We start from the raw sequence: 18,001 nt of genomic DNA, 5'->3' as shown, positions 1-18,001 counted from the left end.
CTTGCAAGAACTCTTGCTCCAGCATCAGGATATTGGTCCCTCACTGCCAAAGTGCAGGGCATATGCATTGGGTGCTGGGCTCACCCTCTGGAGCAAGCTGGTGTTCCTTGCCTGGAGACAGCTGGGGTAGGACTCATCTGACCAAGTATGAGTATCTACAAAAGTCAGAGTTTAGGAAATGCTGTGCTTGTGCTGTGACCGTGTCTTCTCTCATATTGTTTTCACTTCATAGCTGTCCCTGCTTTGAGCAGAAGGTTGGGCTAGATAATGTTCTGAGGTCCCTTCAGCCTGAATTACACTATGAGCTGATGATCTGACCTGATCAATGAGCTTCCCTTCGTAGTCAGCAAAGCAAAATATACACTTGGAGGGAAAGAAGTCTGTCAGTTTATGGTATAAGCACGAAATATGCATTTTGTTTACTGTGAAATGCTACTTTTTTATCTCTGTTATCAAAAGGTTCACTTTTTGTTGGAGGAGCCCTCTCCCCTGGTCTTCACAGACTTTCTCTTTTTATACTGAGGTATCTTCTAATACATCTTACAGTGCTGTCATGGTTATCCAGGTATCCCATATGCTGTCGGAAACCAGGTCAGCACCAATTCTGGCAAGATGCTGTGCAATAATAATCAAGAATAATCAGTACAGAAAACTTGAGAGAACTTCTGAGGAGCAGATAGAGACTACAATCTTGTAATTAATTTGGGAAAAGATGCCCATTTAATCTATTTTCAGTCACATTCAGCTCAGTTCTTCATGGTTACAGTGTTTCCTGTGTCCTCAAAGCGTTGTAAGTTCAAGGCATAATTAAAAGTGATGAATTTCCTCCTAAGAACTGTAAAATAAAATTGTATGGGCACAGAAACTAACAAAATCTAATTTCCTGTGATTCACTTGCTAGCTGTCACTCTCATGCGTGCTCTTTGTATAGGTTCTCTAATCTCTAACAACATGACTGGTAATGTTAAATTCCAGGCACAGGTCTCTCAGGTAGTATAAAGCAGCACTCATCACAGGCAAGCTCTTCATGCATTGTATTTTCACTGAGCCTTCTGAGAAGCAGCCAAAAAAATGGTTCTTTGGCAACCACTGATTTTCTACAGTGTGTGTTAAACCTAGAGCAAATCAAAGTAGATTGCTACCAGGAGAAAGGCAGCCTGGCAGAGATGCTGTAAAAGAAGCAATGGAAGTATTAATTCAATGGGTTCTAGACTCTGAGCACTGTGACTACAGGAGTTTTTTATTCCTGTGCAGTGTTGATTCTTGCTTCCTGGACATGACCAAAGGAATTAGAAAACTTGTGGGGTTTCTTAAATAAAAAGAAACACAGTGGTTTTGACAGCTGCGGAACTAATGATGTCTATCGATCCCTTGAGAGTAGGGCCCTATGTGCATGACATCCAGTAAGGGGTGAGCTGACTTGCATTGTCCTCCTCAGCGGGGTAATGATAGCTTGTATTTTATCTAGTATAAAAATATATAAAAGCCAGGGACTGTTATCCAATCTTGAGACTTGATAATGGCAGAGATGACACCTAAACTCTACGATCTCCCAAACCAGGCTTTTTCCCAAACTGGGCATTTCTCCTACCCGTGCCCCAATATTGTGTGGGACAGCACTTCCTGGCCTATGGGAAACACATGCCGCAGACCGTGCTTAGACTTGAACAGTGCAGAGTGTTACTATGTACCAAAGTTCAGACACATAGCCTGTGTCTCTCAATTATTTAGAGCAAATGTAACTACAAGGCCATTTTCTTCTATTCAGGCATGGTAGCTTATAGAAATTCTAGGGTTGTTCTAGGAGAAAATTCAAGGTGGTTTTGTTTGGGAGAGACAGAATATTTTATTATACAAAATAACATAGCTGGAAGAAGCAGCGACAATTTGGGCACTCATCCATCTATCAGATATGAAACGGAAGCAGCAAACTTAGATCAAGCGAAAGTTGGGGGAAAAAAAATTGCATTATATTTAATTGTGATGACTCCTTAAAAAGTGACATTTCTAACAAAGCCTCAGTAATACCAAACCTCATCACTAGTTTTCAGTGTATTTTGTTTCCTCTTTACTAAATTTTTTAACAGACAGATTCACAACAGCTTGTGCATTGGGACATGTTTGGCAGTATGCGTCTGACAGGATTTTTTTCTGCCTCCTAGAACAGTTCTGCTAAATATTCATGCATTTCCCATTGAAAGAAACCTGATTCTTGGCCAAATCAAAGCTTGTTAGCAGATGGAACAAGAGGGCTCCTTCATCCCTGCTGCACCTTTGATTCCCTCAGGTTTTGCCTCACACCTGATCTCTGAAAACAGATGCTCTCAAGCCCAAATTATTCTACTCTGGAAATGGGTTATAACCTAAGATATTGCCAAGTCATTGCATTTTTTTTGAAATATTGAGTTTTACATTTTATGTGGAATTAATAGTTTGTGGGAGTTTCTAACAGCGTTCAGCCCCATCTGTTTATCAGAGGTGGCTGAAAAATACCTGCGTTTTTAAAAAAGTTCAAAACAAAACATGAATTATTCTTTTAACATGTTTTTTCTTTGAACAGAGATCTCACCATTATGTCTGCTATTATTGAAAACCCAGTAAATTGAAAACCCGGAATTTGATTTGTCTAAGATCGCTTCTATTAAGAACTATTTTGTAGTCTCCTTTTCTGCTGAAACCTTTTTTTACACAGCTGTAAACAAGGTGAGGAGAGTGACACAAGGTCACAGGAAGGGCTGTGATTTTTTGGGTACTCAGGACCAGCTGCTGATGAGCTATTTGTGCTCGGGGTCAGGGCAGACCTATGGGACACAGAGATGGAAATGAGCTTCCATAAGGGTGAGAGCTGTCATTAGGAAGCCGACTGTCAGCACCTGCTTCAGAAAGGTCAGTATAGGGGAATTTGTGTTGGAAGGGGCCTCGAAGGTCTCTAGTCCAACCATCTGCTTAAAGCAGGGGCAGCTCTGAGGTCAGACCAGGCATCTCAGAACCTTATCTAATCCAGTCTTGACACCCTCCCTGGAGGGAAGCTGCAGTGTCTCTCCTGGCAACCTGCTTCACTGCCTGACTGTCCTCATGGGGAAGAAGTCGCTATATATACACCCAGGTTGAACCTCTCTCCTTTCAATTTAAGCCTTTCATCATCTGCCAAGCAGCACTGTGAAGAGCCTGGTTCTATCTTCTTGATCACCTCTCTCTAGGTGTTGAGGATGACCTTAGTCGTCCTCCCATCAAAGCTATCCCCCTTCCAGCCTAACCAGCCCAGCTCTCTTAGCCCTCTGCTCCAGTCTAAACCATCACCGTGGCCCTGCGCTGAACTTGCCTCAGTTTATCAACTACTTCCTTGTACTGAGCACCGTATCCAGACACAGGGTAACAAGCGGAGTGCTGAGAAGCTGTCTCCTGATTAATTGACCTGTGATGAGCCTGTCATGGTCTGAGAGATGTACGAGATGTCACTTCACCTCCTGCTCACTCTGTCCCTCTGCCAGTGGCTGCTTTCCATAACCCTCAGAGATAAAAAATAGGAACTTCAACTGTGCCATGACAAGAGGACTTGAAAAACAACAGGAACGAGGAGCCATAGAAGCCCACGTACATGTTCTCTCCTGCTTCCCCGACTATGGAGGGCAGTAACTTCCAGTGGACAGGAGGGCTGGAAAATAAGAGCTTCCATGTAAAGAACTTTAGCCATAAACTACAAAGTGCTTCCCAAAAGGACGTTGGTTGTATTGCTATTCCTGTTTTACAAATCAGCAAGCTGAGGAAAAAGGGGAAGGAAGAGTTTTTGAATGAATTCATCTAGCAGCTGCTGGTTTTGACTGAATTCATTTAGCAGCTGCTGGCAGAGGCAGGCAGAGACCCCGGGTGCTGCCCATGGACTGTGCTGCCCCAGCGCAGGGACCCGTCCTTGCCTTCTCCAGACATACACTCGCCAGGTGCTCTGCTACGCCATGGTTCACAGCTATGTGGACTATATGTACAATCCTGCTACTCACATTCCCACCTGAGGCCAATCTGCTTGGGCCAGAATACTGCTCATAGTTATCAAAGGCAGATAAGCGGTATGCTACAATTGACATTGTTAATGTGCTTTTTCCTAGGCCATTCTATGATTCTATGATTCTATTCCTATAGCAGCGGTGTGCAGGCTGCAGTTTGCTTTCTGTGGAGGGGGCACTCAGATTTGAACCTGCTTGGACATCAGGGTGGGGACACAATAACAGCAGTCTTCAAACCGTGCACATTTACGGCATCAAAGCAGAAGTGCTCATCTGAAATACCATGAATTAGTCATAATCTTATCAAAAATATTTTATTTATGAAAGTATCAATTATACTATACAACCTATATTGGAAGTACATTGAATAATTGCTAGAATAAATACAGGCAATTAAGTCAATTTTTTTATAAAATGAGAGGATTTATTTGACACTTGAATGTTAACCCAAGCTTTAACTTACATCATAAATAGTTAAAAGGCATAATCAAGTTTTTTTATTTTTACTGTTTCTTTTGCTTTTTTTAATACTGTTCTATTCTGTAATCAACATGAATCAATTCTCCAATCATTAACATATTAGTATGACTTTCAAGCAATCATGTACCTCAAGATAATCAGACAAATAAGGTAGTGTGTGTGCAGTTCATTCTACAGCAGAATCTATTCATGTCTGCATAAAAAAGAGAAGCTGAAAATGCTTCTAAGTTCTTTAAGCATCATATGCTGATTCCTGCTTTACCACAGTGCTTTAATACCAGAATCTAAAAAGGGCATGTATCTGTATGCAGCTGGCTTTCTGTTGTTCTTTATAAAGTATACTAGGGCTCAATGCCACATTCCTTTGGCTGGTGAAGGACTGCAGAATTTAGTTCTGAATATTACTTCTCAAAATCATGGTCCAAAATAAATGTCCAAGACTGATTATTAGGCACCGAAGAAGTGATGCATTTGCTAAGGTTTGATGTTTTCTGATAAAAAATTGGCTCGTTTTCTGGTAGATGTGCTCTAGTTGAATACAAATTATTAGGCTCAGTACTGGGGTCTGTATTATACTGGGTATCAGAGAAGCTGATATTTGTATTTTCTGCAAACTCTATAAAGGGTATTGCAAAAGTTTTATAGCAAGACATTCACATTTTGAACATGTTGATAATTTTTCCTTCCATGTTCTGTTTTTTTAATTCGATTTTATTTTTTAAAACTTAAAAATCTGAACTATCTACTTGGTACCAGCAGATGATGAACAACTATGACACTCAGTTAAGTCAATAATAGTTTTAGGTGTCCAATATTTCTCCAGACCAGAAGTTTTTGACTCCTCATATCCCATGCGTAATCAGTGGGAGCTTTCCTATAGCAATGTCTTCTCCAATGCCATGGAGACCTTCCTTGTCCTATGGCTGTTGTGCATACCAGGGATATTACGCTCTCAGCAGAGAAGCAAATTTCCCTTTTACGATATTATCCAAAACAAAACCCCAAATTGCACATATCTACCCCTTTGGCCTTTTTTATGCACAAATATGCTTGTATTCAAAAACTGACAGCATTGGGTCTTTTCTAATAAGTGTCTTTATAGAGCATCTTTAAATGATTTTTCACAGAAATAACCATTTATCAGTTGCAAAAATACAGAGTGACTTTTTATTTTTTCTGTTGTGAACAATATCAATTCAGCACAAATTTTGGAGGAGAAAGTATGATTTTTTTTTTCCCAGATGTATTTAAAAAGGCTAAAGAACAAAATGTTGGGGAGGCAGCTTTATTTTTTGGCAGATAGTAAAATATAAAATATGTGATTTAAAAAAAAGAGTTGGCTTAAAAATACACACACACACAAATAATACAATAATATAAAAATACAGCTCAGCCAATGGCCTCTTAAAATTTACCTTTGGCATTACAGTTGGCAGCCTAACATAAAAGACCCTTCCTATAAACAGAACTATAAAAAAAGAGAAGTTCATAAATTAGGTTGCAAGGGGTTGTAAGATCCTTTTCTTGATTCTCCAAACTCCTTTCCTTCCTGTCCACACACATAAGCATGACCAGTGAGGTATATAGAACGTAACACTGTCAGGCATATGCACAGTAAAAAAGTGCATAAACATAGAAGTTCTCTGATTTTCTCGCGAACAGGTCGAAACTGTGTGGTTTGTGTCTTCTCCCCTTGGAAAAAAAAAATCATTTTTTACTGTTTATTTTTTTCTTACTTTGGCAGGATGAAAATGAACCCGGAGGAATACAAATGTCCTATTCCCAGCAGCAATGATCCATTTCCCTTGGCAACATTCGTCTGATGCCACAGATACTACAAGGTCGATGGGTTCCTTTACAGCTCTCTGGGTAACTTCCCATGGAAACATCATACATCTAGCACCATGTCATAGTGTTGCTCTTTCTTCCGCCTGCCACATTTGGTGATAAGAACCAAGTACAAAGTCAAAAGCATAATCCAGTAACATGCATAGAGTATTGTGCCAATGATGAGAACTGTCTGTTTTGACTCAGAAAATGGCTTTTTTGATTCCTTGTAGATAGTGAAAATCACACCACCTAGGAGGATTGTAAACCAAATGGAGACTGGTATGAGTCCTATAAAATTAACTACAATGGTTTTTCTTCCTGACGTGCCCCACCCTGCTTTGTTTATCGTGGCGATTGCAAACATCTTTGCTGGCAGTAAACTTGACATGTACAACACTGAGTAGAGGGACATAAAAACCATGACAATGTTGCCCCTAAGGAAGCTGGCAAAGGAAGACTTTATCAGGCCCACTAACTGAACTGTCAACAAGAAGAGGAGGATGTTCCAGATTTTTCCCCTGTAGAAGAGCTGAATGACTGTGGCTATAAGGAAGAAAGGAAAGAATCCAGTGATTACAGCTTCATAGGTCATCCACAAATGGTGCTTGTGGAACCACATTGCATTATAAAGCCACTCTCTAAAGTACGATTTACTCCAGCGGGTCTGCTGATTCAGCCACCTGAGATACTCTATCGGTGTTTCGGTAAGGCACTTGGATCTAGCTGTGTATTTTGTTGCATAGCCCAGACTTAGCACTCTGTTAGTTAGATGCCTGTCATCTCCAAAGCTGCACTGGGAGCCCATAAACTCTTGATTGTACCAATCTTCCACAAATTCATGGAGTAAAGAGTTTCTGTACATTCCCAGAGGTCCACTGATGCACTGTACACAGCCAAAGTAGGACTGACACGCTCTTTCTATGTTAAACGCCATCCAGTACCTCACGCTGCTCAGAAAGGAGATCCAGGAATCATATTTGTTCAAAATCTGCAAAATAAAAAGAGTTTTCATTTTAGATGAGCTCTTGAGACAGAAAATACATGGATTGGATCAATCACTAAAGAATTTGCAGAGGTTAGAGCAATGTTAGCTGAAATATAAGGGGAATTTCATTCTTGTTTCCAAGTCTTGGCAAATCCAGGAGTTACCTATACAGACCAGGTCATTGACAGGAAGGGTGAGGTGAAGCCTTCAAAACACTCTTCTACCAAAATGTTCTCTTATTCCTCACAACCTTTACTATTCACCAAGAAGCTTTTTCTCCTGCTTATTCTTCCTCTCCTCTCAGCTCCATTTAAAGACCTGCTGGATTCAGCCTCTCCCAAGAGGAGATGGTGGAGTAGTCCCAGACATGGCCTCCTGCTTCTCTGCCCCCACACATATCTTTGGAACTCACAGGACTTCTTATAGCCTTCTTAAAGCTATGCTGGAACATAAGAAAGGTTGAGCACATGGTCCTTGGCCTCTATTTTTGGTTCCATAAGGCTAGACTGAGAGGTTTGACCCTGAACTATGACCCCATCTTGATGTCAGAGTCTCTGAGGAACAACATATTGTGATTTGTCTCTGCTGTACCAGCCCTATTATGTTGCCCCAAGACATACTGTGATATTCCAGTAGGGTCTTGCTTTGGCTACTTAAAAAGTTTCAGTCTTTTTCTTCTATATGCCCCAAGGCTCACTCAAAGCTCAAGCCTATACTTAAAATACAACATAAGCATGGTCTAAGAGGAGGTATAAGCACACGCAGGTGCTCAAGTCCATGTCTTCACATCCAGGTTCTCAGCACACACTTGTGCTGAGGAATGTGGCAAGGAAGTGTGTAGCAGGGTGAGGATATTCAAGGGAACCTGTGACCTTCTACAACTAGAAAGTATTTCCTTGCAATTACAAAAAAAATAGTCTTTTGCTCTGGTGGCCCTAACTTCTGTCAGGTTTAAAGGCCAAGGGCCAATCTTCTTTCTGTTTCAATTTAATTCCAGAACTTTTTAAAACCAGTAGAGCTCAGAGATAGGCTCAAGCCTGGCTCAGATATATTTGGTGTACACTGCAAAGCAAATGAGGAAAAAAAAGCAAAAAAAGCCCAGAGCCTTCATTCTAACTTCTTCCCTCCCAAAGGACACATGTCCTTCCTGCCCTTCCCACCTCTTTGCAGGTGCTGATGAACCTTCACTGGCATAGCTGAACCCATACCATCTAACTCCAGTTGTACTCACACGTGCCTGGCATCTCACATATGGAGGGCGAGTGGGACATTTGGTTCATGGTCAGCCCGGAGACAGAAGCAAAAATATTCAGGCTTCTGTGGGAATCTTAATTTCTGGAACTAAGAGCTGCATGCCTGAAACACTTCTGACTACTGGGGCATTCATGAGCGAGTGCTTGCATATATAGATGGCCCTTTCTCTTCCATCTCGCATAAAAGTCCAGCTGATCCTAAGACAAATTGAAATATTCATATACATGTTCCTTTATAAACTGCAGCAGCAGCAATTGTGTCAAAAGGAATGAACAGCCTTTTGCTGTGGTCGTCAGCCAAACTCAGCAGTGCTGGAAATCCCAACAGGAGTGGAGCTGGGCTGATCTGGGGGCTTTCCACTGTCCTGCCAGACAGAGATGCGGAGGAAACCCAACAACACACGGAATTGCATTTGAAAAAGGCTTTTATTCCTAACAGTCTTGGTCGCCAGTAGAAACATGATGGAAGAGCTTGAGGTGCTGGACTTGGCTTTGGGAGACCTGTTCTCAGTTCCCTGCTGCCCTGTAACTTTTCTTTGGTACCCTGATAAAGCAGTTACACTCAGAGTCTCAAAGATGCTTCAGCAGTCTTAACAATGTCAGTGCCCCAGTTTTCACATATATGGGGTGGAATGATATTTATTTGGCTTCTATAGGCGTTGAAACTATACAGTGCTCACATCCCAGAATAAGAGTTTCTGTTCAACAGATGGAAAGGTTCGGGTACCACAAGAGCCTCTATAATGGTATCACAGTATATTCAATCCTATTCCAGGCAGGGAAATCTGTTGCAGCGCAAACAGCTGCTGAAACCTCTATTAATCTGAAAATTGTCATACTCACCTGCACATCACCTCCAACTCCTCCAACCATTGGATCTTCTTCTAAAACCTTTACCATCTCCACTGATGAAGCTGGGTCAAGCATCGTGTCTGAATCACAGACCTATAAGTAAGACAAAACAAGAACAAAAAGGGGTTAAGAAGTACATTAGAAAAGAAAATAAAAATTGTGTGATTGTAGTGACTCTAAATGCACGTTCTCCTAAATGCAATTAAACATCACTTTGAGTCTGCACTGATATTTCTGTTAAAGAACATTTGTATCAGCAGCAAGGGGTGGCGCTGAATGAAACAGAGTGCTTGTTAGGGCTGTGCATGCAAACAATCCTCTCTAATGTATCAGCTCTGTTTGTTTTACTGGCACACTGGGCTGGCTTCTTCGAATAAGATATGCCCCCAGAGATGGGGCACTGCAGAGCAAGACAATGTTTGTGGGTTGCTGAGCCCTGACAGAGGGTTTCCCTGCATCAGCTGCATGGTTGGACAACCCTGGACAAATGTTTTCCACTGCCATATGAGGGAAGGAGCGCAGAGTTAAATTCCAGACACTTGTTATAAAAAAGAAAACGTCAACTAGGAGTCTGGGAAGAAACTTAATAGTTCTTTCACTCACAGAAGACTTTAGCAATTCAACTAAGATATGTATTTTGGATTCCAGAACAAACTCATTTTCAATTTTAGATGCATGGTGTACTATTAGTAGTGCAGGGATTTGACATTTGATATATAGAAATTATTTGCTATTTTCCACTGGCATTCTCATAAAGAATACATAAAGGCCAGAAGGAGTGAAGTTCAGTACTCCATGAGAGCACGGCAGAAATAGATGACACACACAAGGCGTTTCAGCCACACAGATACTCCTAGTCAACTAAGCACTGTGTACATTAGGAATTGGCTTTCCCCTGGAGAGTAGGAGGAGGGCTCAGACAGTCTGGCCAGTCTGCAAGGCAGCTGGCACTGCTTTCATTTACTCGGAGGTGAATGACATGGGCTGCAGCCTGTTCAAAACAAGTGGGTATCTCCTTGTTGCAGCTGCTGTGGCTGAAGGCGGTGCCCTCACCGTGTGTAAACTCATTTCACAGAGACCCAGAAACTGGAGCAGAGGAGGCTGTCCCAGAAACACCCCTCTGGCCAGCTGAATCCTGCCCTACAAATTCTCATACTGCTTCGAGTTTACACCCATGTTGCATTCCTGTGATTTCAGATGGGGATGGAGGGCAAAATTCAGTAGTTCTGCATGAACAATGTACTGAGTCAGATTCTGGTGACACTTCAGATCAGGTATCCTAATTTTGGTGTTCTTTTGTCCAACCTTTTAATTCGGCCTAAGCCCTCTTGCTCCAGGGGAGCAGAACCCTTCATATCTGCTCTATGAAGGGGCAGGAGAGCATTTTGGGTCTCAGCTATGGACCAGACTTGAGTGGGGATGTTACTCGGGATAGTCAGGCTGCATATCTTGGGACATAGCTGAGTGTCTGCCAACATGCCTCCCCTCCATGGTCACTTGGAGGGGGCCAAGAGGACAAAGGTGATGAAAGCTCTTGTATTTCCATCAGCAGAAAACAACATGCATCTCCAGCTTCTGCTAACTTGATGCATCCAGCTCCTCTCCCCAAAGAACTCATCTCGAGGAGCACCTGGCCAAGGTGTGCCTCCAGCTTTGGTGGAAAGCTGTCATCAGTGACAGCACTTGGTGATAAAAAGTGAGCAGAACAGTTCTGATGAAGAGGGAAAAGGATGCCTGTATTTTTATCTGGGCCTTCCTGGACAGGCCTGTGGCTTAGTGTTTTGCAGAGGGAATCTGTAGTTCACTGAGTACCCAGGGCTCAGCCAGTGATACTCATCCCACTCCTTGTGGCCATGAGGGGTGGGCTGGGATCAGATCCCTCCCCAATTCCCCTGCTTTCCCTCTAGCACCCGTCACTTGATGCAGCTGAGCAGCCTCCGCCCCAGCAGATGCATTTATCTACAGCAGAAGGACTTTCCCATGAGCAACATCACTATCGTAAGATGAAGAATCCTGAAAACATTGGATTTATTTACAAATTACCAGCATGTGTCCTGGGCATGCCAGCACAGTGGACATGTCTGGACTTCTGGGACAAACCTGACAAGCCATCTTTTTCCATCTGGATGAGGTTTTTCAGGCGAAAAGAGGACACGCCCAGAGAAAGACAGACACTTAGGAACCCAAATAAAACACACTGAGGTCTGCCCAGCCAGGAACGGCCTAGCACAGCCTAAGAGGCAATTTGCCATCTTTCCATGTAAAGGCTGAGTGACCTAGAAATTACTGACTTGGGTCACAGAGTTGCATGAAAGGGACACTTTAACTTAAGTGAGCTGTTCAGATACACCTTATAACTAGTGGCAGTTTATCCACACTGCTATGAGAAGTTCAGGCTGCACTGGAATATCCAAACAGGTGCCTCTATCAAGCCAAGATGAGTTGCATCCTAGCTGCCCCAGCCAGCTCAGCATGGACAACATCTGCCAGTTTAACAGCTCTACCTGATTGTTTGCACCCTCCTAACCTCCTCCAGGACTGAAATAAGCCTTCAGAGCAGTTTCAGGTATTTAATGAGATGCCACTAATGAACAGCAGCTCATTAGCTGCATTAGTCTGACTGTTTATGATTGTCTGTCCATAACCATAAGATGTCTTTTAAGAACTATAAAGCCCACAGTTTCAGGGGGGAGCAATGGTGTTGACTGGTCCACGTTTTAAAGTGTTCAATCATTGATGCAGATTGCTCAGCCCCTACAATGTCTGACCTGTTTGAAATAATTTACCCTGGGTACCCCCAAAGAACAATCTGCAATATCTCAACATTCGTTCATTCACAAAACAGAGTCTGATCTCAGCTGCATTGCATCATGACTGTGTAGTAGACAGGGCCACCAAGGTGATGCATTTCTAATATAGATGTGATGGTAGATGTGACTGTGGCATCAATCATTACTGCAACCTTTGGGGTCCGCTTACAGTAGCGTTACAGTCCCTGATAGATTCATTAGAACGTCTGAGCCAGGTCAGGAGTGTTAATTGACTGCAAGACCAGAAATATGACTTCCATTTTCTCAGTTTATACTATGACTGTTGAAATAGAAACACTTTTTCCAGTTATCCTGAACAAAAGCAGGAGCTGGACTGAGGGGAGGAAACTTGCAGAGAATCTGTTTCCTCTCTGACTTCTCTCGCTGCAATCTGATACTTTTGTGTGAAGTGATTATAAAACCATGCTAATAAAGAAAACCAGCATTTTTATCCCATCATAGTCCCTCACAGCACAGAACCAAAGTGCAGACAATGGAGAGCTTAAGCCTATTGTTTTCAGGGAATAAATCAGTTTCAGTTTTAGAAGTGGTAGAGGATGAGTTTTAAACCTTTGCCTTACTCTCCCAGCTCCAGTAACAGAGTTGTTCCCAGCACTCTTCAGTTTCTGCTCCTCCTGTGCATGGAGGACTCACTGCTCTCAGTCCAGCTACTGGCAGCCTCTCGATGTCACTTGGACACTGTGACCATGGATGCTGTGCTATGGGGAGCAGACACCCCCCGGCTCCACACAAGGCCAGGCATAGACCCCAGAAACACATGTGGCTCAGCCACAAAGCTGCCCTGAGCCAGCAGGAAAGCATCTCACGGGGAGCTGCTGCTCCACTGAAGGAGACTGCTGGGTACTCTGAGGTTGGGACAAAGTGGGAAAGGCTGAGGGTGGTTAATTAGGAAGAACATCTAATACTTAGTGGGATTAATTAAACGAACCTTGCTGGCTTTGATTGATAAGAAAGGATGCTCAATATCCAGCCAGAGACCCTGAGCACACTTGCCTTCCTTCACACACGACCCCTTCCCCTCCCCGCAGTAAGCAGGACTGCTTGCAGGAGTGAGAAGTGCTTCCATGTGTAAGGCAAAAACATAGAAAATCTTTCACGGGATCCAAGGCAGCTGGAAAGAAATGTGTCTCTGCTACTTTGGAAACAGAGAGAGAGGACCCAGCCTAATTCATTTTTAAGTGAATAGTGTCATAAGGGCTTTAAAGGCCAAGTCGTGGTGAGTGAGGTAATGCAGCTGTAAGTGATGAAGCAAAAGCTCCTTTAGGCTTCAGCTGAAGAAATCTTTCTTTCAAGACTGCACATTGACCCTTTTATTGAATACTCTGCATGGCCTTGAAAGCCTTTGAAATATCCTCATCTTTTTTACAGATCCCACCACTGCTCTGAGATATTCCCTAGTGCCACAAATACCTGTCTGTCTGCTTGCATATTGGGCTACTAAAACCCTCACAAAATAAAACCTGACACAAGATCTACAGGTACAAAGATGTGGTCTTCAGGAGACCACTGGCTTTGTCTGAAGCAAAACCATTTGGATGAGGGGGCAGTACTGAAGTCTGGGTAGTGATTTCAGATTTCTCCAGTAGCTGATGCACAGATTTAACATATTCACAGATAGATTGACCATTTTTAAAGGTAGCAAAATATGCTTTTAACGGTCAAGCTGTTTCCAAACAGACTGAAAGGAGCACTGTGTTCATCAGAAACTAGGATGGCCTCTACCATGCTGCACAAAATATACAAAAGCTGCTTTCTTTCAAAGTGTGTTTGAATTGGCACTGACCTGACGCTCTAATACCTACCTGTACATAATCCACGCTTCTCCCCAGTGCTTTGAATGCTGTGTACATTACTTCTCTTTTTCCACCCCATTTCTGCATGATGCAAACACTTTTGTTTGACAGGACCAGCTGAGATACGTGTTGCATGCTCTCTCTGTGAGACTCCTCAGTCTCACCTGGACCTTTGTCATGGAAGTTATTACTCCAGATATAAGTGGCAGATTTGTCTCTACCCATGATTTCAGTAAAAATGTCCATCATGTAAACGTCGTCTTCTGAGTTCCCATCAATGACCATAACAACTTTAATTCCAGGGTAGGTCAATCTTTTCACAGAAAGTAAACATTTTCTTAAGTAGTCAGGATCCTCTTGATAGGCAGCAATACAAAGGGCAACTGTTTTGTTCAGCTTGATTGGAGTCTCTAGTGATCGTTTCATTTTCCTGTGCTCTAGGAAGGCAAACAGGCTTTGGATAATGAGATGTGATGCCAGGATAGCACCATATAGTCCAAAGGAGAAGTAGTAGTTGTCTGTTTGGATGAACTGGTAGCCCACAATGTAAGCAGCGGTGATTCCCAGCAGGAGGGACACCCCAAAGAGTGTGGTTCCAAGTATTCTCAGGATACATATAAACCTCTCACAATACATCTGCAAAAAACCACAGAAAACATTAATAGAGACACCACTTGCTGATGTAAGACCTCATAAGGGGTGCACATAACTACAACACTGAGCTAAGCACCAGCAGATACACCCTGTGCCTCTGGCTGTGTCATGGACTTACTGCATCACCTTACTCAAGTTAACATATCTTTGCAGTACTTTCTCTGTATAAAGTAAGATTCAGATACACTTAGTACACCAGAGATGTTTTCTGCTATTTGTAATGTCCTTACAGAAGGTGCTGTCTCTGTCAGTGTCTTATTTTGGCAGCATGGGCTTGCTGAATGAGACACTCTGTCATATTACCCTGTGGGGAAGAGGGGAGGGGGCTGGAGAAGGGGCTTTTGGGCCACCACTCACTTCATATGGTCATAGGCAAGTGGAACAGCTGAATGTCTGGGCAGCCCCTCCTCATCCCTCATCCATGTCATGACTGCATCCCACCCCGAATCACTTCTGTCGCTTAGTTATGTTTGCAGAAATATTGGAAAGACATTCTTAAAACAGATGTCTGAATGTATTTAGAATTTTTTAAACAGATGTCTTTGACTGTATTTATAAATTATATCTATATAATCATACATCTGCTTTAAAAGGACTTCTCAATACCATTGCAAAAATGTATTATCCATACATTTGTGTCCATAGATATACGCACATCTGAACATGTGTGTATAAGGGTAAAGCTTCACTGAGATTAAGTGTGAGGCAGAAGTACGCATTAATTTAACAGAGCCAAGACTCCACCCTGGACTCAGAAATTCATTAGATCATTTGATTCTGACCACTGCTGTGTATTTAGGTTACCTGGCTCTAAATTCTTCTAATCTAAGCTCTGGGCTATGAAAGAGCTGGCTGGCCTGGAGGATGCTCTGGTATTCTTGAGATAAACAATGCAGGCAGGCAGATAGACAAAATATATTGCTACCTAACTGCTTTCTGTTGACAATCACATTAACCATTTTATGCAACACCTTTCTCAGAACTACAGGAAAGTTAATGCCGATGTTTTGTGTCAGCTGACATGTTTGACGTTAAAGACAGAAAACAGATAATGTCTGTTTAAGGCTAACCCAGCAAGTGCATTGCAGGTCAGTGAGTCTGAAACTCATGCTTGAATATTTTGCTGAATTAGGGCCTCCCAGAGTAATGGACTTAACATTTGTGGTTTTTTACTATTATTCATATTTTCCCTGCTGCTATCATCTTGCTCGTCTGCTGATCATGTTTGTTTCACCATCTCTTGGCCAAAGCTGAAGTTGGAACAACGCTTCCTTTCATCGTGTATGTTTTTAACTCTTTCTTGAAAAAGTATTACCAAGTTGCAGCAGCATAGCTGTCCTTGATTTTGTTTCTGTCTGAAAAGTTCTAGGCTTGGAAAGAAAAAGTCAATACAGAATCACTTACAAAATAAAAATAAACCAGGCAAGCGTAAAGTCTGAGGTTACAAAGACCTTTTTTTTTTTCCACTGGCTAATTTAGGGTCTTAAATTTCAAGACAGGAGGAAGCCTCTCAAATATATATTTGGAGACACTATTAAAGAAATTGGACCCTATCTCTAAGACTTCCTCAAATACTTCTGGCTGGGCTCTGACAGGTGCTGTAATCACCCACCAGCAGAAGGGACCATCTTTGCTCTGGCCTGTCTGAAACTCTTTCACAACAGAGGTCATAAAGAAGCCTAAGAAAAGATAGGTTATGTTTACCACCAGTGTAGATGAATTAAAACTCAGTGCCCAAAATAGACTCATTTTAGAAAACATATTAAGTAATGGAGCCCCCTCTAGATTGCCTTGAAGTCAAATAGCCTGTGTGTTTATTAATTCCTCAAGCATGCAGAAGGTGACCGATATCAAGGTAAATGTTTAATTAAGGGCACAGTTGTACTCTGCTTTCCCATTTGGGGTCCACTACTTCTCTTACACAAATAGAAAAGTCCTGTTAGTGAGTAGGAGCTAAAATCTGCTTGTGTTAAGATTTATATGGCTGAAATAAATGGACTACTTGTGCGAGTGGAGCTCACAGGATTTAGACTAAGATCTGGAGCATTTACATTTGATTGACTGTATGCTGTACCAGTCTTCTTTTATATTAATTTGCTATTGCTTTTCTCTTCCTGTGAAGTGTTTCTGCACAAATGAAAAAAAAATAATTCTCTGATCTTGTCATTACAGCATAGCTTCCCTCCTCAAAAACTCAGCCTTTTAAGATCAAGAAATAGATTTCTGGTCTTAATAAAACAGCTTCTTTTTTTTTTTATCCTTTCGCTGTCAACCTTGGGAAAACAAACTGTGTTTTGATCTAAATTCCTGGTTTTCATCAAAGAAACTTTCCCCTTTGTGTGTGCAATTGAGGTTTTTATGTATAGTCTTTGAAACTGACTGAATCTTAGGGAAAGTCTGGAAAAAGTTGCTCAATATTCTCAAGCTTTAGCACGTGAGCTATTGATAGCTTGCCCAGCAGAACTGATCTTTATCAACTGGGACATGCCCAAACAATGGCAAAGAAGCCAAAAACTCTCCACCCTTCTGCAATAACTGAGCCAAGAAGTTAAAAGGAAATGATGCTTGTTCAAGTCTGGGACCAAAAGTGAACTGCTGAGTCAAATACTAGCACTGAGGGTAGGGAAGAGCTGTACGAGAGACTTTAAGGTCAGACAGCACTGTTAGGTGTAACTAACCTGGCCTAACACAGTGAAATGTAAAAGGACATCCTTAGTAAGACATCAGTTTAAATCCACTCCTGGAGTTTCCTGAACTTTTCGCATAAAGAATCAAGCCTTATTGGAGAGCCAGTGTACACAGTGCAAGACTGGAATAATGCCATGCTGAGTGAAAATGGAAGTGTCAAATGCTTGGTGAAGCAGGAGCACCCATGTTAACTTTTAAGGTCACAATTATTTTTCAGTCATTTCATTGCTAATCACTCTTTCGAAATGCAACATTCTTTCAGAAAAATGGTATTGCTTGTATTCAAGGTTGCCATCTCTACAACCCTATTCTACAGCTGACTAACTGGTAGAGGGTACCACACATGCCTCGTACAATCAGCACAGCTTAGTGTTTTGTTATATCACAGAGTCACAGAGTGTCAGGGGTTGGAAGGGCCCTCAAAAGATCATCTAGTCCAGCCCCCCTGCCAGAGCAGGATCACCTACAGTAGGTCACACAGGAACACGTCCAGACGGGTTTTGAATGTCTTGGAATAATGGATCTTCAGTTTCTTGAAGAATTAAACCCAGTAAGTTTGTCCTGGGAAATAGGCCCTGCAGCACTTAAAAAAAAAAGAAAAAAGAAAAAAAGGACTGCCTAGGCTAGGGATGAG

The 18,001-nt window shown here is 42.1% G+C and overlaps 1 protein-coding gene across 1 annotated transcript; it reads right to left on the bottom strand.

The window, feature by feature from the left end:
* Window positions 1–5,778: 5,778 nt before the first annotated feature.
* Window positions 5,779–14,663, bottom strand: HAS2 (hyaluronan synthase 2). Its single transcript, XM_009864449.1, has 3 exons — window positions 14,035–14,663; window positions 9,393–9,494; window positions 5,779–7,299 (listed from the first exon to the last, which is right to left on the bottom strand). The coding sequence occupies exons 1-3, from the start codon at window positions 14,659–14,661 to the stop codon at window positions 6,370–6,372; spliced, it is 1,659 nt and encodes a 552-aa protein (XP_009862751.1). The 5' UTR covers window positions 14,662–14,663; the 3' UTR covers window positions 5,779–6,369.
* Between the last annotated feature and the right edge of the window lie 3,338 nt (window positions 14,664–18,001).

Source organism: Apaloderma vittatum, unplaced genomic scaffold (genome assembly GCF_000703405.1).
Source record: "Apaloderma vittatum isolate BGI_N311 unplaced genomic scaffold, ASM70340v1 scaffold6982, whole genome shotgun sequence".
NCBI classification, from domain to species: domain Eukaryota; kingdom Metazoa; phylum Chordata; class Aves; order Trogoniformes; family Trogonidae; genus Apaloderma; species Apaloderma vittatum.
This window is presented reverse-complemented; position numbering and strand designations above follow the sequence as displayed.